This window comes from Petromyzon marinus (assembly GCF_048934315.1).
Source record: "Petromyzon marinus isolate PM22_M1 ecotype Great Lakes invasive population chromosome 85 unlocalized genomic scaffold, UKy_Petmar_22M1.pri1.0 chr85_unloc.1, whole genome shotgun sequence".
NCBI lineage: Eukaryota > Metazoa > Chordata > Hyperoartia > Petromyzontiformes > Petromyzontidae > Petromyzon > Petromyzon marinus.
The window spans coordinates 123,668-147,840 of record NW_027422646.1 but is presented as its reverse complement, the minus strand read 5'-3'; the positions used below and the strand labels follow the sequence as shown (position 1 = coordinate 147,840).

At 44.6% G+C, this 24,173-nt stretch overlaps 1 protein-coding gene across 2 annotated transcripts in view; it reads left to right on the top strand.

Moving 5' to 3' along the window:
• ATG10 (autophagy related 10) overlaps nucleotides 1-8,819 on the top strand; it is a 32,098-nt gene extending 23,279 nt beyond the window's left edge. For both annotated transcript variants that reach the window (XM_076059246.1, XM_076059247.1), the window contains one exon: nucleotides 891-8,819. In XM_076059246.1, the coding sequence (XP_075915361.1) occupies nucleotides 891-1,164 (274 nt within the window). In that variant the 3' untranslated portion in view covers nucleotides 1,165-8,819. The remainder of the gene's footprint in view (nucleotides 1-890) is intronic.
• The last annotated feature ends 15,354 nt before the right edge of the window (nucleotides 8,820-24,173 follow it).

Sequence of the window (24,173 nt, the reverse complement as noted above, 5' to 3'; positions counted from 1 at the left end):
TGTTGTTGTTGATGTTGTTGTTGATGATGTTGTTGATGTTGTTGATGATGATGTTGTTGATGAAGATGTTGTTGTTGATGATGATGTTGTTGTTGTTGTTGATGTTGTTGTTGATGTTGTTGTTGATGTTGTTGATGTTGTTGTTGTTGATGTTGTTGTTGATGTTGTTGATGTTGTTGTTGTAGTTGATGTTGTTGATGATGTTGTTGTTGTTGATGTTGATGTTGGTGTTGTTGATGTTGATGTTGTTGATGTTGATGTTGTTGATGTTGATGTTGTTGTTGTTGATGTTGTTGTTGTTGATGTTGTTGTTGATGTTGTTGTTGTTGTTGATGTTGTTGTTGATGTTGTTGATGTTGATGTTGTTGATGTTGTTGATGTTGTTGTTGATGTTGATGTTGTTGTTGTTGATGTTGTTGTTGATGTTGTTGTTGTTGATGATGATGATGTTGTTGTTGATGATGATGATGATGTTGTTGTTGATGTTGTTGTTGATGATGATGATGATGTTGTTGTTGATGTTGTTGTTGATGTTGTTGTTGATGTTGATGATGTTGTTGTTGATGTTGTTGATGTTGTTGTTGTTGTTGATGTTGTTGATGTTGATGATGTTGATGTTGTTGATGTTGTTGATGTTGTTGTTGATGTTGATGTTGTTGTTGATGTTGTTGTTGATGTTGTTGTTGTTGATGATGATGATGATGTTGTTGTTGATGATGATGATGATGTTGTTGTTGATGTTGTTGTTGATGTTGTTGTTGTTGATGATGTTGATGTTGTTGTTGTTGATGTTGTTGTTGATGTTGTTGTTGTTGATGATGTTGTTGATGTTGTTGATGTTGTTGTTGATGTTGTTGTTGTTGATGATGTCACCGCCCCCCTCCCCCCAGACGTGAGGGCTACGTCGCTGCGTGGCTGAGCGTGATTGGTCCCCACGTGGGACTCAGTCTGCCAATCAGCTACGCCGCCTCCGTCCTCGGCCCCGCCCCCTCGATCACTGGCCCCTCCCCTCCCGACCTCGCCTCATCGTCTGATAGCCCCGCCCCATCGTCTTGTATCCCCGCCCCTTTGCTGCTCGGCTCCGCCCCCTCATCTGATAGCCCCGCCCCTTCGCTGCTCGGCCCCGCCCCCTCGTCTGATAGCCCCACGCCCCTCCACTCATAGTCCCCCACGTGTTCTTTTCATAGCCACGCCCCCCCCTCACCTTATAGCCACGCCCCCTCATCTCTGGCCACGCCCCGATGGCGCCCTTCGCCCTGGGATCAGGCCACGCCCCGCTCACCTTTTGGGCCACGCCCCCAACGCCGCTGGCCACGCCCCCTCCCTCGTTCCTGGCCACGCCCCCCCACACTTAACCCTACGTGTGTAGACGTACAATAAAATTACGTTGAAACGGGGAAATTTAAAAAAAGCAATCACGACGTTTCGATCAACACACCTGAAGAAGGAAAACATTACGTTGAAGCCACATCCACTCAGGCCAACAGCACAGTTGAGACAGCTGCCCTGGCGGACCGTGAATTTCTAGAGGGGCGTTACAATTTCGTGTTCTCAACCCTTTGGGATTGCACGTGCCAGCGTGGATAATGATGGAAAACGCGAGGTGCACGGTCGGTATATAACAATACAAATATACACACACACACAAGTCCACCAAGAGGTAAGGAGGGAGGAAAGACTGACGGTGAGGGAGATAGAGAGAGAGAGAGGGGGAGAGAGGGCAGCTCAAAAAATGACCAACACATCTTGTGAACATAAAACGGAAGCTAAAAAAGAATGACCACCTCTTTGTAAATATAAAAGGGCAGCTCACAAAAAAGGACCACATCTTGTAAATATAAAACGGCAGCTCAAAAACAAGGACCACATCTTGTGAACATAAAACAGCAGCTCACAAAAAATGAACACCTCTTGTAAATACAAAACAGCAACTCACAAAAAATAACCACCTCTTGTAAATACAAAACAGCAACTCACAAAAAATGACCACCTCTTGTAAATATAAAACAGCAGCTCACAAAAAATTACCACCTCTTGTAAATACAAAACTGCGGCTCAAAAAATGACCACCTCTTGTGAATACATAACGGAAGCTCACAAAAAGGACCACATCTCATACATACAATACGGAAGCTCAAAAAAAGGACCACATCTTGTAAATACAAAACGGCAGCTCATAAAAATGACCACATCTTGTAAATATAAAACAGCAGCTCACAAAAAATGACCACATCTTGTAAATATAAAACAGCAGCTCATAAAAATGACCACATCTTGTAAATATAAAACAGCAGCTCACAAAAAATGACCACATCTTATAAATGTAAAACGGAAGCTCATAAAAATTACCACCTCTTGTAAATACAAAACGGCAGCTCATAAAAATGACCAACACCTCTTGTAAATATAAAACGGCAGCTCAAAAAAAGGACCAACTCTTGTAAATATAAAACGGCAGCTCAAAAAAAATAACCACCTCTTGTAAATATAAAACAGCAGCTCATAAAAAAGACCACATCTTGTGAACACAAAACAGCAGCTCACAAAAGTGACCACCTCTTGTAAATACAAAACTGCGGCTCAAAAAATGACCACCTCATCTTGTAAATATAAAACGGCAACTCATAAAAATTACCACCTCTTGTAAATACAAAACTGCGGCTCAAAAAATGACCACCTCTTGTAAAAACAAAATGGCAGCTCACAATAATGACCACATCTTGTAAACACAAAACGGCAGCTCATAAAAATTGCCACCTCTTGTAAATATAAAACGGCAGCTCACAATAATGACCACATCTTGTAAACACAAAACGGCAGCTCATAAAAATGAACAACACATCTTGTAAATATAAAACGGCAGCTCACAATAATGACCACCTCTTGTGAACACAAAACGGCAGCTCACAAAGGGCCACATCTTCCAGGTACTCACAAGGGTAACTTGCCCACTTGTTCACCGTCTACACGGAGATCTTACACGGCGAGCGGCGACAGCTGTCAACAACAACAACGAGATTACAAAGTCGGCCATCTTGGTTACAAAGTCGGCCATCTTGATATTCCAAAGTCGGCCATCTTGGTTACAAAGTCGGCCATCTTGATTCCAAAGTCGGCCATCTTGGTTACAAAGTCGGCCATCTTGATATTCCAAAGTCGGCCATCTTGGTTACAAAGTCGGCCATCTTGATTCCAAAGTCGGCCATCTTGGATCCAAAGTCGGCCATCTTGGATCCAATGTCGGCCATCTTGATATTCCAAAGTTGGCCATCTTGGTTACAAAGTCGGCCATCTTGGTTACAAAGTCGGCCATCTTGGATCCAAAGAGTACCATCTTGGTTCCAAAGTCGACCATCTTGGATCCAAAGTCGGCCATCTTGGTTCCAAAGTCGGCCATCTTGGTTCCAAAGTCGGCTATCTTAGATCCAAAGTCGGCCATCTTGATATTCCAAAGTCGGCCATCTTCGATCCAAAGTCGGCCATCTTGGATCCAAAGTTGGCCATCTTGATATTCCAAAGTCGGCCATCTTGGTATTCCAAAGTCGGCCATCTTGATATTCCAAAGTCGGCCATCTTGGATCCAAAGTCGGCCATCTTGGATCCAAAGTCGGCCATCTTAATATTCCAAAGTCGGCCATCTTGGTTACAAAGTCGGCCATCTTGGTTACAAAGAGTACCATCTTGGTTCCAAAGTCGACCATCTTGGATCCAAAGTCGGCCATCTTGGTTCTAAAGTCGGCCATCTTGGTTCCAAAGTCGGCTATCTTAGATCCAAAGTCGGCCATCTTGGATCCAAAGAGTACCATCTTGGATCCAAAGTCGGCCATCTTGATTCCAAAGTCGGCCATCTTGGATCCAAAGTCGGCCATCTTGGATCCAATGTCGGCCATCTTGATATTCCAAAGTCGGCCATCTTGGATCCAAAGTCGGCCATCTTGATATTCCAAAGTCGGCCATCTTGGTATTCCAAAGTCGGCCATCTTGATATTCCAAAGTCGGCCATCTTGGATCCAAAGTCGGCCATCTTGGTTACAAAGTCGGCCATCTTGATATTCCAAAGTCGGCCATCTTGGATCCAAAATCGGCCATCTTGATATTCCAAAGTCGGCCATCTTGGTTACAAAGTCGGCCATCTTGGTTACAAAATCGGCCATCTTGGATCCAAAGAGTACCATCTTGGTTCCAAAGTCGACCATCTTGGATCCAAAGTCGGCCATCTTGGTTCCAAAGTCGGCCATCTTGGTTCCGAAGTCGGCTATCTTAGATCCAAAGTCGGCCATCTTGGATCCAAAGAGTAGCATCTTGGATCCAAAGTCGGCCATCTTGATTCCAAAGTCGGCCATCTTGGATCCAAAGTTGGCCATCTTGGTTACAAAGTCGGCCATCTTGGATCCAAAGAGTACCATCTTGGTTCCAAAGTCGACCATCTTGGATCCAAAGTCGGCCATCTTGGTTCTAAAGTCGGCCATCTTGGTTCCAAAGTCGGCCATCTTGATATTCCAAAGTCGGCCATCTTGATTCCAAAGTCGGCCATCTTGGATCCAAAGTCGGCCATCTTGGATCCAAAGTCGGCCATCTTGATATTCCAAAGTCGGCCATCTTGATTCCAAAGTCGGCCATCTTGGATCCAAAGTCGGCCATCTTGGATCCAAAGTCGGCCATCTTGATATTCCAAAGTCGGCCATCTTGGATCCAAAGTCGGCCATCTTGATATTCCAAAGTCGGCCATCTTGATTCCAAAGTCGGCCATCTTGATTTTCCAAAGTCGGCCATCTTGGTATTCCAAAGTCGGCCATCTTGATATTCCAAAGTCGGCCATCTTGGATCCAAAGTCGGCCATCTTGATATTACAAAGTCGGCCATCTTGGTTACAAAGTCGGTCATCTTGATATTCCAAAGTCGGCCATCTTGGATCCAAAGTCGGCCATCTTGATATTCCAAAGTCGGCCATCTTGGTTACAAAGTCGGCCATCTTGGTTACAAAGTCGGCCATCTTGGATCCAAAGAGTACCATCTTGGTTCCAAAGTCGACCATCTTGGATCCAAAGTCGGCCATCTTGGTTCCAAAGTCGGCCATCTTGGTTCCAAAGTCGGCTATCTTAGATCCAAAGTCGGCCATCTTGATATTCCAAAGTCGGCCATCTTGGATCCAAAGTCGGCCATCTTGGTTCCAAAGTCGGCCATCTTGGTTCCAAAGTCGGATATCTTAGATCCAAAGTTGGCCATCTTGATATTCCAAAGTCGGCCATCTTGGATCCATAGTCGTCCATCTTGGTTCCAAAGTCGGCCATCTTGATATTCCAAAGTCGGCCATTTTGATATTCCAAAGTCGGCTATCTTGGTTACAAAGTCGGTCATCTTGATATTGAAAGTCGGCCATCTTGATATTTCAAAGTCGGCCATCTTGGTTACAAAGTCGGCCATCTTGATGTTACAAAGTCGGCCATCTTGGATCCAAAGTCGGCCATCTTGATATTCCAAAGTCGGCCATCTTGGTTACAAAGTCGGCCATCTTGATGTTACAAAGTCGACCATCTTGGATCCAAAGTCGGCCATCTCTGATCACAAAGTCGACCATCTTGGTTATGAAGCCGGCCATCTTGGTATTCCAAAGTCGGCCATCTTGGTTCACAAAGTCGGCCATCTTGATATTCCAAAGTCGGCCATCTTGATATTCTAAAGACGGCCATCTTGGTTCCAAAGTCGGCCATTTTGGTATTCCAAAGTCTGCCATCTTGGTTCCAAAGTCGGCCATCTTGGAATTCCAAAGTCGGTCATCTTGGTTCACAAAGTCGGCCATCTTGGTTCACAAAGTCGGCCATCTTGATATTCCAAAGTCGGCCATCTTGGATCCAAAGTCGGCCATCTTGATATTACAAAGTCGGCCATCTTGGTTACAAAGTCGGCCATCTTGATATTCCAAAGTCGGCCATCTTGGATCCAAAGTCGGCCATCTTGATATTCCAAAGTCGGCCATCTTGGTTACAAAGTCGGCCATCTTGGTTCCAAAGTCGGCTATCTTAGATCCAAAGTTGGCCATCTTGATATTCCAAAGTCGGCCATCTTGGATCCATAGTCGTCCATCTTGGTTCCAAAGTCGGCCATCCTGGTCCCAAAGTAGGCCATCTTGGTTCCAAAGTAGGCCATCTTGGTTCCAAGTCGGCCATCTTGGTTCCAAAGTCGGCCATCTTGATATTCCAAAGTCGGCCATTTTGATATTCCAAAGTCGGCCATCTTGGTTACAAAGTCGGTCATCTTGATATTGAAAGTCGGCCATCTTGATATTTCAAAGTCGGCCATCTTGGTTACAAAGTCGGCCATCTTGATGTTACAAAGTCGGCCATCTTGGATCCAAAGTCGGCCATCTTGATATTCCAAAGTAGGCCATCTTGGTTACAAAGTCGGCCATCTTGATGTTACAAAGTCGACCATCTTGGATCCAAAGTCGGCCATCTCTGATCACAAAGTCGACCATCTTGGTTATGAAGCCGGCCATCTTGGTATTCCAAAGTCGGCCATCTTGGTTCACAAAGTCGGCCATCTTGATATTCCAAAGTCGGCCATCTTGATATTCTAAAGACGGCCATCTTGGTTCCAAAGTCGGCCATTTTGGTATTCCAAAGTCTGCCATCTTGGTTCAAAAGTCGGCCATCTTGGAATTCCAAAGTCGGTCATCTTGGTTCACAAAGTCGGCCATCTTGGTTTCCCGAAACCCACCACGTGGTTTACCGCCTCAGTATTTTCCGTCGCGAAATAAAGACAAAGGTGGCGTTGGCTTTGTTCACTCTTGGTTAGGTCGGTTTATTTGAAAAAGACGAAAACAATTTCACAACACAATTTCACACACAGACACACAGATTCACCGACACACACCAAGACACACAGAGACTCACAGAGACACTCTTCCAAAGTCAGCCATCTTGGTTCCAAAGTCGGCCATCCTGATTTCAAAGTCGGCCATCTTGGTTCCAAAGTCGGCCATCTTGGTAGTGTATAGTGTAGTGTATAGTGTAATGTGTATGTTGAAGTTCTTTGCCAACAATGTACAGTCCACCCAGAGAGACTCACAGAGGCTCACAGAGACTCACAGAGGCTCACAGAGACTCACAGAGATGCACAAAGACTCACAGAGATGCACAAAGACACACAGAGACTCATTGACACACACAGAGACTCACAGAGACTCACAGAGACACACTCAGACACACAGACTCATCGACACACACACAGACACACAGAGACTCACAAAGACACACAGAGACACCGACACACACAGAGACACAGAGACTCACAGAGATACACAGAGACACACAGAGACTCATTGACACACACAGAGACTCACAGACTCACTGACACACACAGAAGCTCACATAGACTCACAGAGATACACAGAGATACACAGAGACACAGAGACTCATTGACACACACAGAGACACACAGAGACTCACAGAGACACACACAGACACACAGATTCACCGACACACACAGAGACACACAGAGACTCACAGAGATACACAGAGACACCGACAAACACAGACTCACAGAGACTCACAGAGACACACACAGACACACAGATTCACCGACACACACAGAGACACACAGAGACTCACAGAGACACACACAGACACACAAATTCACCGACACACACAGAGATACACAAACACACACAGAGACACACAGAGACTCACAGAGACACTCTTCGTTCCAAAGTCGGCCATCTTGATTTCAAAGTAGGCCATCCTGATGTCAAAGTCGGCCATCTTGGTTCCAAAGTCGGCCATCTTAGTTCCAATGTCGGCCATCTTGGTATTCCAAAGTCGGCCATATTGGTATTCCAAAGTCAGCCATTTTGGTTATGAATTCAGCTATCTTGTTATTCCAAAGTCGGTCATCTTGATTCCAAAGGCGGCCATCTTGCTTCCAAAGGCGGCCATCTTGCTTCCAAAGTCGGCCATCTTGGTTCCAAAGTCGGCTATCTTAGATCCAAAGTCGGCCATCTTGATATTCCAAAGTCGGCCATCTTGGATCCGAAGTCGGCCATCTTGATTCCAAAGTCGTCCATCTTGGTTACAAAGTCGGCCATCTTGATTCCAAAGTCGGTCATCTTGGATCCCAAGTCGGCCATCTTGGTTCCAAAGTCGGCCATCTTGGTTACAAAGTCGGCCATCTTGGTTCCAAAGTCGGCCATCTTGATTCCAAAGTCGTCCATCTTGGTTACAAAGTTGGCCATCTTGATTCCAAAGTCGACCATCTTGGATCCAAAGTCGGCCATCTTGGTTCCAAAGTCGGCCATCTTGGTTCCAAAGTCGTCTATCTTAGATCCAAAGTCGGCCATCTTGGTTCCAATGTCGGCCATCTTGATATTCCAAAGTTGGCAATCTTGGATCCATAGTCGTCCATCTTGGTTCCAAAGTCGGCCATCTTGGTTCCAAAGTCGGCCATCTTGGATTCCAAAGTCGGCCATCTTGGTTCCAAGTAGGTCATCTTGGTTCCAAAGTCGGCAATCTTGGTTCCAAAGTCGGCCATCTTGGATCCAAAGTCGGCCGTCTTGGTTCCAAAGTCGGCCATCTTGATTCCAATTTCGTCCATCTTGGTTACAAAGTCGTCCACCTTGGAATTCCAAAGTCGGCCATCTTGGTTCCGAAGTCGGCCATTTTGGTTTTCCAAAGTCGGCCATCTTGGTTCCAAAGTCGGCCATCTTGGTTCACAAAGTCGGCCATCTTGGTTCACAAAGTCGGCCATCTTGGTTTCCCGAAACCCACCACGTGGTTAACCGCCTCAGTATTTTCCATCGCTAAATAAAGACAAAGGTGGCGTTGGCTTTGTTCAGTCTCGGTTTGGTCGGTTTATTTGAAAAAGACGAAAACAATTTCACAAATCTGTCCGAGCCGCGTTTCACGTGACGATCATGTCTCGAATTCACTTTCATTATTTTACTGTTATAGTGTAGTAGTGTCTAGTGGTGTAGTAGTGTCCAGTAGTGTGTAGCAGTGTAGTGTGTAGTAGTGTATAGTAGTGTAGTGTATAGTGTAGTGTATAGTGTAGTGTGTAGTGTAGTGTATAGTAGTGTAGTAGTGTATAGTAGTGTATAGTGTAGTGTATAGTGTAGTGTATAGTGTAGTAGTGTATAGTAGTGCATAGTGTAGTGTATAGTGTAGTGTATAGTGTAGTGTACAGTGTAGTGTACAGTGTAGTGAATAGTGTAGTGTATAGTGTAGTGTATAGTGTAGTGTATAGTAGTGTAGTGTATAGTGTAGTGTATAGTGACGATCAAGTCTCGAATTAACTTTCATTATTTTACTGTTATAGTGTAGTAGTGTCTAGTGGTGTAGTAGTGTCCACTAGTGTGTAGTAGTGTAGTGTGTAGTAGTGTATAGTAGTGTAGTGTATAGTGTAGTGTATAGTATATTGTGTATGTTGAAGTACTTTGCCAACAATGTACATAGTCCACCCAGAGAGACTCACAGAGACACAGAGACTCACAGAGACTCAGAGACACACAGAGGCTCACAGAGACTCACAGAGACACACACAGAGACATACAGAGACACACAGAGACTCACACAGACTCACAGAGACACAGAGGCTCACAGAGACTCACAGAGATACACAGAGACTCAGAGACTCACACAGACTCACAGAGTTACACAGAGACTCAGAGACTCACACAGACTCACAGAGACACACAGAGGCTCACAGAGACTCACAGAGATACATAGAGCATCACAGAGATGCACAAAGACTCAGAGATTCATTGACACACACAGAGACTCACAGAGACTCACAGAGACACACTCAGACACACAGACTCACGGACACACACAGAGACACACAGAGACTTACAGAGACACAGAGACTCACAGAGACTCACACAGACTCACAGAGACACACAGAGGCTCACAGAGACTCACAGAGATGCACAAGACACACAGAGACTCATTGACACACACAGAGACTCACAGAGACTCACAGAGACACACACAGACACACAGATTCACCGACACACACAGAGACACACAGAGACTCACAGAGACACTCTTCGTTCCAAAGTCGGCCATCTTGGTTCCAAAGTCGGCCATCCTGATTTCAAAGTCGGCCATCTTGGTTCCAAAGTCGGCCATCTTGGTATTCCAAAGTCGGCCATCTTAGTTCACATGTCGGCCATATTGGTATTCCAAAGTCGGCCATTTTGGTTATGAATTCAGCCATCTTGTTATTCCAAAGTCGGTCATCTTGATTGCAAAGGGGGCCATTTTGGTTCCAAAGTTGGCCATCTTGGTTTTCCAAACTCGGCCATCTTGTTTCACAAAATCGGCCATCTTGGTTCCAAAAACGGCCATCTTGGTTCCAAAGTCGGCCATCTTGATATTCCAAAGTCGGCCATCTTGGATCCAAAGTCGGCCATCTTGATATTCCAAAGTCGGCCATCTTGGTTACAAAGTCGGCCATCTTGATATTCCAAAGTCGGCCATCTTGGATCCAAAGTCGGCCATCTTGATATTCCAAAGTCGGCCATCTTGGTTACAAAGTCGGCCATCTTGATATTCCAAAGTCGGCCATCTTGGATCCAAAGTCGGCCATCTTGATATTCCAAAGTCTGCCATCTTGGTTACAAAGTCGGCCATCTTGATATTCCAAAGTCGGCCATCTTGGATCCAAAGTCGGCCATCTTGATATTCCAAAGTCGGCCATCTTGGATCCAAAGTAGGCCATCTTGATATTCCAAAATCGGCCATCTTGGATCCAAAGTCGGCCATCTTGATATTCCAAAGTCGGCCATCTTGGATCCAAAGTCGGCCATCTTGGTTACAAAGTCGGCCATCTTGATATTCCAAAGTCGGCCATCTTGATTCCAAAGTCGGCCATCTTGGATCCAAAGTCGGCCATCTTGATATTCCAAAGTCGGCCATCTTGGTTACAAAGTCGGCCATCTTGATATTCCAAAGTCGGCCATCTTGGATCCAAAGTCGGCCATCTTGATTTTCCAAAGTCGGCCATCTTGGTTACAAAGTCGGCCATCTTGATATTCCAAAGTCGGCCATCTTGGATCCAAAGTCGGCCATCTTGATATTCCAAAGTCGGCCATCTTGGTTACAAAGTCGGCCATCTTGATATTCCAAAGTCGGCCATCTTGGATCCAAAGTCGGCCATCTTGATATTCCAAAGTCGGCCATCTTGGTTACAAAGTCGGCCATCTTGATATTCCAAAGTCGGCCATCTTGGATCCAAAGTCGGTCATCTTGATATTCCAAAGTCTGCCATCTTGGTTACAAAGTCGGCCATCTTGATATTCCAAAGTCGGCCATCTTGGTTACAAAGTCGGCCATCTTGATATTCCAAAGTCGGCCATCTTGGATCCAAAGTCGGCCATCTTGATATTCCAAAGTCGGCCATCTTGGTTACAAAGTCGGCCATCTTGATATTCCAAAGTCGGCCATCTTGGATCCAAAGTCGGCCATCTTGATATTCCAAAGTCGGCCATCTTGGTTACAAAGTCGGCCATCTTGATATTCCAAAGTCGGCCATCTTGGATCCAAAGTCAGTCATCTTGATATTCCAAAGTCTGCCATCTTGGTTACAAAGTCGGCCATCTTGATATTCCAAAGTCGGCCATCTTGGATCCAAAGTCGGCCATCTTGATATTCCAAAGTCGGCCATCTTGGATCCAAAGTCGGCCATCTTGATATTCCAAAGTCGGCCATCTTGGTTACAAAGTCGGCCATCTTGATATTCCAAAGTCGGCCATCTTGGTTACAAAGTCGGCCATCTTGATATTCCAAAGTCGGCCATCTTGGTTACAAAGTCGGCCATCTTGATATTCCAAAGTCGGCCATCTTGGATCCAAAGTCGGCCATCTTGATATTCCAAAGTCGGCCATCTTGGATCCAAAGTCGGCCATCTTGATATTCCAAAGTCGGCCATCTTGGTTACAAAGTCGGCCATCTTGATATTCCAAAGTCGGCCATCTTGGTTACAAAGTCGGCCATCTTGATATTCCAAAGTCGGCCATCTTGGTTACAAAGTCGGCCATCTTGATATTCCAAAGTCGGCCATCTTGGATCCAAAGTCGGCCATCTTGATATTCCAAAGTCGGCCATCTTGGTTACAAAGTCGGCCATCTTGATATTCCAAAGTCGGCCATCTTGTATCCAAAGTCGGCCATCTTGATATTCCAAAGTAGGCAATCTTGGTTACAAAGTCGGCCATCTTGATATTCCAACGTCGGCCATCTTGGATCCAAAGTCGGCCATCTTGATATTCCAAAGTCGGCCATCTTGGTTACAAAGTCGGCCATCTTGATATTCCAAAGTCGGTCATGTTGGTTACAAAGTCGGCCATCTTAATATTCCAAAGTCGGCCATCTTAGATCCAACGTCGGCCATCTTGATATTCCAAAATCGGCCATCTTGGATCCAAAGTCGGCCATCTTGATATTCCAAAGTCGGCCATCTTGGTTACAAAGTCGGCCATCTTGATATTCCAAAGTCGGCCATCTTGGATCCAAAGTCGGCCATCTTGATATTCCAAAGTCGGCCATCTTGGTTACAATGTCGGCCATCTTGATATTCCAAAGTCGGCCATCTTGGATCCAAAGTCGGCCATCTTGATATTTTAAAGTCGGCCATCTTGTATCCAAAGTCGGCCATCTTGATATTCCAAAGTCGGCCATCTTGGTTACAAAGTCGGCCATCTTGATCCAAAAGTCGGCCATCTTGATATTCCAAAGTCGGCCATCTTGGATCCAAAGTCGGCCATCTTGATTCAAAAGTCGTCCATTTTTTTCCAAAGTCGGCCATCTTGATTCCAAAGTCGGCCATCTTGATTCCAAAGTCGTCCATCTTGAATCCAAAGTCGTCCATCTTGGTTCCAAAGTCGGCCATCTTGGTTCCAAAGTCGTCCATCTTGGTTCCAAAGTCGACCATCTTGGATCCAAAGTCGACCATCTTGGATCCAAAGTCGGCCATCTTGGTTCCAAAGTCGGCCATCTTGATTCCAAAGTCGGCTATCTTGGATCCAAAGTCGGCCATCTTGGATCCAAAGTCGACCATCTTGGATACAAAGTCGTCCAACTTGATTCCAAAGTCGACCATCTAGGATCCAAAGTCGGCCATCTTGATATTCCAAAGTCGGCCATCTTGGTTCCAAAGTAGGTCATCTTGGAATTCCAAAGTCGGCCATCTTGGTATTCCAATTTCGGCCATCTTGGTTCCAAAGTCGGCCATCTTGGATCCAACGTCGACCATCTTGCATCCAAAGACGGCCGTCTAGATGCCAAAGTCGACCATCTTGGATCCAAAGTTGGAGATCTTGGTATTCCAAAGTCGGCCATCTTGGTTCCAAAGTCGGTCATCTTGGAATTTCAAAGTCAGCCATCTTGGTTCCTAAGTCGGCCATCTTGGTTCCAATGTCGGACATCTTGGTAACTCCAAAGTCAACCATCTTGGTTATGAAGCCGGCCATCTTGGTATTCCAAAGTCGGTCATCTTTATTCCAAAGTCGGCCATCTTGGTTCCAAAGTCGGCCATCTTGGAATTCCAAAGTTGGTCATCTTGGTAATCCAAAGTCGGCCATTTTGCTTCCAACGTCGGCCATCTTGTTATTCCAAATTAGGCCATCTTGGTTTCAAAGTCGGCCATCTTGGAATTCCAAAGTCGGCCATCTTGGAATTCCAAATTCGTCTGTGTTGATATTCCAAAGTCGGCCATCTTGATATTCCAAAGTCGGCCATCTTGATATTCCAAAGTCGGCCATCTTGGTTCCAAAGTCGGCCATCTTGGTTCCAATGTCGGCCATATTGGTGTTCCAAAGTCGGCCATTTTGGTTATGAAGTCAGCCATCTTGTTATTCCAAGTCGGTCATCTTGATTCCAAAGTCGGCCATCTTGATTCCAAAAGGGGCCATCTTGGTTCAATGTCGGCCATCTTGGTCTTCCAAACTCAGCCATCTTGGTTTACAAAGTCGGCCATCAGGTTCCAACAACGGCCATCTTGGTTCCAAAGTCGGCCATCTTAGTATTCCAAAGTCGGCCATCTTAGTTCACAAAGTGGGCCATCTTTGTTCAAAAGTCGGCCATCTTGGTTCCAATGTCGGCCAGATTGGTATTGCAAAGTCGGCCATCTTGGTTCCAAAGTCGGCCATCTTGGTTCCAAAGTCGGCCATCCTGATTCAAAAGTCGGCCATCTTGGTTCCAAAGTCGACCATCTTAGAATTACAAAGTCGGCCATCTTAATATTCCAAATTCGGCCATCTTGGAATTCCAAAGTCGGCCATCTTGATGTTACAAAGTCGGCCATCTTGGATCCAAAGTCGGCCATCTTGATGTTACAAAGTCGGCCATCTTGGATCCAAAGTCGGCCATCTTGATATTCCAAAGTCGGCCATCTTGGATCCAAAGTCGGCCATCTTGATATTCCAAAGTCGGCCATCTTGGATCCAAAGTCGGCCATCTTGATGTTACAAAGTCGGCCATCTTGGATCCAAAGTCGGCCATCTTGGTTACAAAGTCGGCCATCTTGATTCCAAAGTCGTCCATCTTGAATCCAAAGTCGTCCATCTTGGTTCCAAAGTCGGCCATCTTGGTTACAAAGTCGGCCATCTTGGATACAAAGTCGGCCATCTTGATTCCAAAGTCGTCCATCTTGGTTCCAAAGTCGGCCATCTTGGTTCCAAAGTCGTCCATCTTGGTTCCAAAGTCGACCATTTTGGATCCAAAGTCGGCCATCTTGGTTCCAAAGTCGGCCATCTTGGATCCAAAGTCGGCCATCTTGGATACAAAGTCGTCCAACTTGATTCCAAAGTCGACCATCTAGGATCCAAAGTCGGCCATCTTGATATTTTAAAGTCGGCCATCTTGGTTCCAAAGTAAGCCATCTTGGAATTCCAAAGTCGGCCATCTTGGTATTCCAATTTCGGCCATCTTGGTTCCAAAGTCGGCCATCTTGGATCCAACGTCGACCATCTTGCATCCAAAGACGGCCGTCTAGATGCCAAAGTCGACCATCTTGGATCCAAAGTTGGAGATCTTGGTATTCCAAAGTCGGCCATCTTGGTTCCAAAGTCGGTCATCTTGGAATTTCAAAGTCAGCCATCTTGGTTCCTAAGTCGGCCATCTTGGTTTCAAAGTCGGTCATCTTTATTCCAAAGTCGGCCATCTTGGTTCCAAAGTCGGCCATCTTGGAATTCCAAAGTTGGTCATCTTGGTATTCCAAAGTCGGCCATTTTTCTTCCAACGTCGGCCATCTTGTTATTCCAAATTAGGCCATCTTGGTTTCAAAGTCGGCCATCTTGGAATTCAAAAGTCGGCCATCTTGGAATTCCAAAGTCGGCCATCTTGGAATTCCAAATTCGTCCATCTTGGTTCCAAAGTCGGCCATCTTGGTTATGATGTCGGCCATCTTGGTATTCCAAAGTCGGCCATCTTGGTTCACAAAGTTGGCCATCTTGGTTTCCTAAAACCAAGATGGACGACTTTGGAACAAATATGACCGCCTTTGGAATCAAGATGGCCGACTTTGTAATCAAGATGACCGACTTTGGAACCAAGATGGCCGACTTTGGAACCAAGATGGCCGACTTTGAACAAAGAGTGTCTGTGTGAGTCTCTGTGTGTCTCTGCGTGTGTGGGTGAGTCTGTGTGTCTCTGTGTGTGTCTGTGTGTCTCTGTGAGTCTCTGTGTGTGTCAGTGAGTCTCTGTGAGTCTCTGTGAGTGTCTGTGTCTCTGTGAGTCTCTCTGGGTGGATTATATACATTGGTGCCAAAAAATTTCAACACACACACTACACTGTACACTACACTAGACACAACGCTTCTATACAATACACTACCATACACTACACTATACACTACACTGCTACACTACACTACTATAGACTACACTACTATACACTACACTACTATACGATTCTATACACTATACTACCATACACTACACTGTGTATAGTGTAGTGTATAGTAGTGCAGTGTATAGCAGTGTATAGTAGTGTAGTGTATTGTAGTGTATAGTAGTGTATAGTGTAGTGTATAGTGTAGTGTATAGTGTAGTGTATAGTAGTGTAGTGCATAGTGTAGTGTATAGTAGTGTAGTAGTGTATTGTGTAGTGCAGTGTATAGTGTATGGTAGTGTAGTATAAAGTGTAGTGTATAGTGTAGTGTATAGTAGTGTATAGTAGTGTATAGAAGCATATAGTAGTGTAGTGTATAGTGTAGTGTATAGTAGCGTAGTGTCTGATGTAGTATCTAGTGTATAGTGTATTGTATAGTGTGGTGTCTAGTGCAGTGTAGTGTATAGTAGTGTAGTGTATAGTAGTGTAGTGTTAAGTATAGTGTATAGTGTAGTGTCTAGTGTAGTGTATAGTAGTGTAGTGTATAGTGTAGTGTATAGTAGTGTAGTGTATAGTAGTGTAGTGTATAGTAGTGTAGTGTATAGTGTAGTGTATAGTGTAGTGTAGTGTATAGTGTAGTGTGTATATTGAACTTCTTTGGCACCAATGTACATAGTCCACCCAGAGAGACTCACAGAGACTCACAGAGACACACAGAGACTCACAGAGACACACACAGAGACTCACAGAGACTCACAGAGATACACAGAGACTCACAGACACACACAGAGACTCACTGACACACACAGAGACTCACTGACACACACAAAGACTCACAGAGACTCACAGAGACTCACAGAGATACACAGAGACTCAGAGAGACTCACTGAGACTCACAGAGAAACTCTTCGTTCCAAAGTCGGCCATCTTGATTCCAAAGTCGGCCATCTTGGATCCAACGTCGGCCATCTTGCTTCCAAAGTCGGCCATCTTGGAATTCCCAAGTCGGCCATCTTGGTATTCCAAAGTCGGCCATTTTGGTATTCCAAAGTCGGCCATTTTGGTATTCCAAAGTTGGCCATCTTGATTCGAAAGGAGGCCATCTTGATTTTACAAAGTCGGCCATCTTGGTTCACAAAGTCGGCCATCTTGGTTTCCCGAAACCCACCACGTGGTTAACCGCCTCAGTATTTTCCATCGCGAAATAAAGACAAAGGTGGCGTTGTCTTTGTTCACTCTCAGTTTGGTCGGTTTATTTGAAAAAGACGAAAACAATTTCACAAATCCGTCCGAGCGGCGTTTCACGTGACGATCAAGTCTCGAATTAACTTTCATTATTTTACTGTTATAGTGTAGTAGTGTCTAGTGGTGTAGTAGTGTCCACTAGTGTGTAGTAGTGTATAGTAGTGTAGTGTATAGTAGTGTAGTGTATAGTAGTGTAGTGTTTAGTAGTGTAGTGTATAGTGTAGTGTATAGTGTAGTGTAGTAGTGTATAGTGTAGTGTAGCAGTGTATAGTGTAGTGTATAGTAGTGTATAGTAGTGTAGTGTATAGTGTAGTGTATAGTGTAATGTGTATGTTGACGTTCTTTGCCAACAATGTACATAGTCCACCCAGAGAGACTCACAGAGACTCAGAGACTCACAGAGACACACAGAGGCTCACAGAGACTCACAGAGATACACAGAGACTCAGAGACTCACACAGACTCACAGAGACACACAGAGACATACAGAGACACACAGAGACTCACACAGACTCACAGAGACACAGAGGCTCACAGAGACTCACAGAGATACACAGAGACTCAGAGACTCACACAGACTCACAGAGACACACAGAGGCTCACAGAGACTCACAGAGATACATAGAGCATCACAGAGATGCACAAAGACTCAGAGATTCATTGACACACACAGAGACTCACAGAGACACACTCAGACACACAGACTCACGGACACACACAGAGACACACAGAGACTTACAGAGACACAGAGACTCACAGAGACTCACACAGACTCACAGAGACACACAGAGGCTCACAGAGACTCACAGAGATGCACAAGACACACAGAGACTCATTGACACACACAGAGACTCACAGAGACTCACAGAGACACACACAGACACACAGATTCACCGACACACACAGAGACACACAGAGACTCACAGAGATACTCTTCGTTCCAAAGTCGGCCATCTTGGTTCCAAAGTCGGCCATCCTGATTTCAAAGTCGGCCATCTTGGTTCCAAAGTCGGCCATCTTGGTATTCCAAAGTCGGCCATCTTAGTTCACAAAGTCGGCCATCTTGGTTCCAATGTCGGCCATATTGGTATTCCAAAGTCGGCCATTTTGGTTATGAATTCAGCCATCTTGTTATTCCAAAGTCGGTCATCTTGATTGCAAAGGGGGCCATCTTGGTTCCAAAGTTGGCCATCTTGGTTTTCCAAACTCGGCCATCTTGTTTCACAAAATCGGCCATCTTGGTTCCAAAAACGGCCATCTTGGTTCCAAAGTCGACCATCTAAGTATTCCAAAGTCGGCCATCTTAGTTCACAAAGTCGGCCATCTTGGTTCAAAAGTCGGCCATTTTGGTTCCAATGTCGGCCATATTGGTATAACAAAGTCGGCCATCTTGATTCCAAAGTCGGTCATTTTCTTTCCATAGTCGGCCATCTTGCTTCCAAAGGCGGCCATCTTGCTTCCAAAGTCGGCCATCTTGGTTCCAAAGTCGGCCATCTTGGTTCCGAAGTCGGCCATTTTGGCTTTCCAAAGTCGGCCATCTTGGTATTCCAAAGTCGGCCATTTTGGTATTCCAAAGTCTGCCATCTTGGTTCCAAAGTCGGCCATCTTGGTATTCCAAAGTCGGCCATCTTGGAATTCCAAAGTCGGTCATCTTGGTTCACAAAGTCGGCCATCTTGGTTCACAAAGTCGGCCATCTTGGTTTCCCGAAACCCACCACGTGGTTAACTGCCTCAGTATTTTCCGTCGCTAAATAAAGACAAAGGTGGCGTTGTCTTTGTTCACTCTCGGTTTGGTCGGTTTATTTGAAAAAGACGAAAACAATTTCACAAATCCGTCCGAGCGGCGTTTCACGTGACGATAAAGCCTCGAATTAACTTTCATTATTTTACTGTTATAGTGTAGTAGTGTCTAGTGGTGTAGTAGTGTCCACTAGTGTGTAGTAGTGTAGTGTATGGCAGTGTTTAGTAGTGTAGTGTATAGTAGTTAATGTATTGTAGTTAGTGTATAGTGTAGTGTATAGTGTAGTGTATAGTGTAGTGTATAGTGTAGTGTATAGTGTAGTGTATAGTAGTGTATGGTGTAGTGTATAGTAGTGTAGTGTATAGTGTAGTGTATAGTGTAGTGTATAGTGTAGTGCATAGTGTAGTGTATAGTGTAGTGTATAGTAGTGTAGTGTATAGTGTAGTGTATAGTAGTGTAGTAGTGTATAGTAGTGTAGTAGTGTATAGTAGTGTAGTGTATAGTGTAGTGTATAGTAGTGTAGTGTATAGTAGTGTAGTGTATAGTAGTGTAGTGTATAGTGTAGTGTATAGTGTAGTGTATAGTGTAGTGTATAGTAGTGTAGTGTATAGTAGTATAGTAGTGTATAGTAGTGTAGTAGTGTATAGTAGTGTAGTGTATAGTTTAGTGTATAGTGTAGTGTATAGTGTAGTGTATAGTGTAGTGTATAGTGACGATCAAGTCTCGAATTAACTTTCATTATTTTACTGTTATAGTGTAGTTGTGTCTAGTAGTGTGTAGTAGTGTCCAGTAGTGTGTAGTAGTGTAGTGTATAGTAGTGTAGTGTATAGTGTAGTGTATAGTAGTGTAGTGTATAGTAGTGTAGTGTATAGTGTAGTGTATAGTGTAGTGTAGTGTATAGTGTAGTGTATAGTGACGATCAAGTCTCGAATTCACTTTCATTATTTTACTGTTATAGTGTAGTAGTGTCTAGTGGTGTAGTAGTGTCCACTAGTGTGTAGTAGTGTCCAGTAGTGTGTAGTAGTGTAGTGTATAGTAGTGTAGTGTATAGTGTAGTGTATAGTAGTGTAGTGTATAGTGTAGTGTATAGTGTAGTGTATAGTAGTGTAGTGTATAGTAGTGTATAGTAGTGTAGTGTATAGTGTAGTGTATAGTAGTGTAGTGTATAGTAGTGAGTGTATAGTAGTTAGTGTATAGTAGTGTAGTGTATAGTGTAGTGTATAGTGTAGTGTATAGTGTAGTGTAGTGTATAGTGTAGTGTATAGTGTAGTGTATAGTGTAGTGTGTAGTGTATAGTATAGTGTAGTGTATAGTGTAGTGTATAGTGTAGTGTGTAGTGTAGTGTATAGTGTAGTGTATAGTGTAGTGTATAGTGTAGTGTATAGTGTAGTGTATAGTGTAGTGTATAGTGACGATCAAGTCTCGAATTCACTTTCATTATTTTACTATTATAGTGTAGTACTGTCTAGTGGTGTAGTAGTGTCCAGTAGTGTGTAGTAGTGTAGTCTGTAGTAGTGTAGTGTATAGTAGTGTAAAGTAATGTAGTGTATAGTAGTGTAGTGTATAGTGTAGTGTATAGTAGTGTAGTGTATAGTAGTGTAAAGTAGTGTAGTGTTTAGTAGTGTAGTGTATAGTGTAGTGTATAGTAGTGTGTAGTAGTGTAGTGTCCAGTAGTGTGTAGTAGTGTAGTGTATAGTGTAGTGTGTAGTAGTGTAGTGTATAGTAGTGTAGTGTATAGTAGTGTAGTGTATAGTAGTGTATAGTGTAGTGTAAAGTAGTGTGGTGTATAGTAGTTTATAGTGTAGTGTATAATGTAATGTAGTAGTGTAGTGTATAGTGTAGTGTATAGTAGTGTAGTGTACAGTGTAGTGTATAGTAGTGTATAGTGTATAGTATAGTGTATAGTGTAGTGTATAGTAGTGTAGTGTATAGTGTAGTGTATAGAGTAGTGTATAGTGTAGTGTATAGTAGTGTAGTGTATAGTGTAGTGTATAGTAGTGTAGTGTATAGTAGTGTAAAGTAGTGTAGTGTGTGTAGTGTTTAGTTGTGTAGTGTATAGTGTAGTGTATAGTAGTGTAGTGTATAGTTATGTAAAGTAGTGTAGTGTATAGAAGCGTTGTGTCTAGTGTAGTATCTAGGTATAGTGTATTGTTCAGTGTAGTGTCTAGTGTAGTGTAAGTAGTGTATTGTATAGTGTAGTGCCTAGTGTAGTAGTGTAGTGTATAGTAGTGTATAGTAGTGTAGTGTATAGTGTAATGTGTATGTTGAAGTTCTTTGCCGCCAGTGTACATAGTCCACCGAGAAAGACTCACAGAGACACAGAGGCTCACAGAGACTCACAGAGATACACAGAGACTCAGAGACTCATACAGACTCACAGAGACACACACAGAGACATACAGAGACACACAGAGACACTCACAGAGACTCACAGAGACACACAGAGACACACACAGAGACTCACAGAGAGTCTCACAGAGACTCACAGAGACAAACAGAGACTCACAGAGACTCACAGACACTCACAGAGACTCACAGAGACCCACAGAGACACACAGAGACTCACAGAGACACACACAGAGACACACAGAGACACACAGAGACACTCACAGAGACTCACAGAGACACACAGAGACACACACAGAGACTCACAGAGTCTCACAGAGACTCACAGAGACAAACAGAGACTCACAGAGACTCATAGACACTCACAGAGACTCACAGAGACACACAGAGACACACGGAGCCACACACAGAGACACACACAGAGACACACAGAGACTCACAGAGACACACAGAGACACACAGAAACTAACAGAGACACACTCAGAGGCTCACAGAGACACACAGAGTCTCACAGAGACTCACAGAGACACACAGAGACTCACAGAGACTAACAGACACTCACAGAGACTCACATAGACACACAGAGACTCACAGAGGCACACAGAGACTCACAGAGACACAGAGACACACAGAGACATACACAGAGACACACAGAGACTCACAGAGACACACAGAGACACACGGAGACACACACAGAGACACACACAGAGACACACAGAGACTCACAGAGACACACAGAGACACACAGAGACTCACAGAGACACACTCAGAGACTCACAGAGACACACACAGAGACTCACAGACACACACAGAGACTCACAGAGACTAAGAGACACACACAGACACTCAGAGACCCACAGAGATACACAGAGACACACAGAAACACACAGATACTCACACAGAGACACACACAGAGACTCAGAGACACACACAGACACTCAGAGACACACAGAGATACACAGAGACTCACAAAGACTCACACAGAGACACAGAGAGAGACACACAGAGACTCACAGACACTCATAGAGACACAGAGACACAGAGACACACAGAAACACACAGAGACTCACAGAGACTCAGAGACTCACAGAGACTCAGAGACACACAGAGATACACAGAGACACACAGAGATAGACACACACAGAGACACACACAGAGACTCAACGAGACACACACAGAGACTCACAGAGACACACAGAGACACAGAGACTCACAGAGACTCACAGACACTCATACAGACAGAGATTCACAGAGACTCACAGAGACTCACAGAGACACACACAGAGACTCACAAAGACTCACACCGAGACACAGAGACTCACAGAGACTCACAGACACTGATACAGACAGAGATTCACAGAGATACACAGAGATACAGAGACACTCAGAGACACACAGAGACACAGAGGCTCACAGAGACTCACAGAGACACACAGAGACACACAGAGAGACTCACAGAGACACAGAGACTCACAGACACACACAGGGACTCACAGAAACACACAGAGATACACAGAGACACACAGAGACTCACAGAGACTCACAGAGACACACAGAAACACACAGAGACTCACACAGAGACACACACAGAGACTCAGAGACACACACAGACACTCAGAGACACACAGAGATACACACAGACACACAGAGACTCACAGAGACACATAGAGCCTCACAGAGACTCACATAGACTCAGAGACACACAGAGACTCAGAGACACACAGAGATACACAGAGACTCACAAAGACTCACACAGAGACACAGAGAGAGACACACAGAGACTCACAGACACTCATAGAGACACAGAGATACAGAGACACACAGAAACACACAGAGACTCACAGAGACTCAGAGACTCACAGAGACTCAGAGACACACAGAGATACACAGAGACACACAGAGATAGACACACACAGAGACACACACAGAGACTCAACGAGACACACACAGAGACTCACAGAGACACACAGAGACACAGAGACTCACAGAGACTCACAGACACTCATACAGACACAGAGATTCACAAAGACTCACAGAGACTCACAGAGACACACACAGAGACTCACAAAGACTCACACCGAGACACAGAGACTCACAGAGACTCACAGACACTCATACAGACAGAGATTCACAGAGATACACAGAGATACAGAGACACTCAGAGACACACAGAGACACAGAGGCTCACAGAGACTCACAGAGACACACAGAGACACACAGAGACACACAGAGAGACTCACAGAGACACAGAGACTCACAGACACACACAGAGACTCACAGACACACACAGAGATACACAGAGACACACAGAGACTCACAGAGACTCACAGAGACACACAGAGACACACAGAGACAAACAGAGACTCACAGAAACACATAGAGACTAACAGAGACACACAGAGACTCACAGAGACCCACAGAGACACACAGAGACACACAGAGACACACAGAGACTCACAGAGACACACAGAGAGACTCACAAAGACTCACAAAGACTCACACACAGAGACACAGAGACTCACAGAGACTCACAGAGACACACAGAGACACACAGAGACACACAGAAACACACAGAGACACACAGAGATACACAGAGACACACAGAGATACAAACAGAGACTCACACAGAGACACAGAGATAGACACACACAGAGACTCACACAGAGACTCACAGAGACACACAGACACTCATACAGACACAGAGACACACAGAGACTCACAAAGACTCAGAGACACACAGAGACTCACAGAGACTCACAGACACTCATACAGACACAGAGATTCACAGAGATACACAGAGACACACAGAGACTCACAGACACTCACAATGACTCACACAGAGACACACAGAGAGACACACAGAGACTCACAGACACTCATAGAGACACACAGAGACTCACAGAGACTCACAGACACTCATACAGACACAGAGATTCACAGAGACACACAGAGACTCACAGACACTCACAAAGACTCACACAGAGACACACAGAGAGACTCACAGAGACACTCACAGAGAC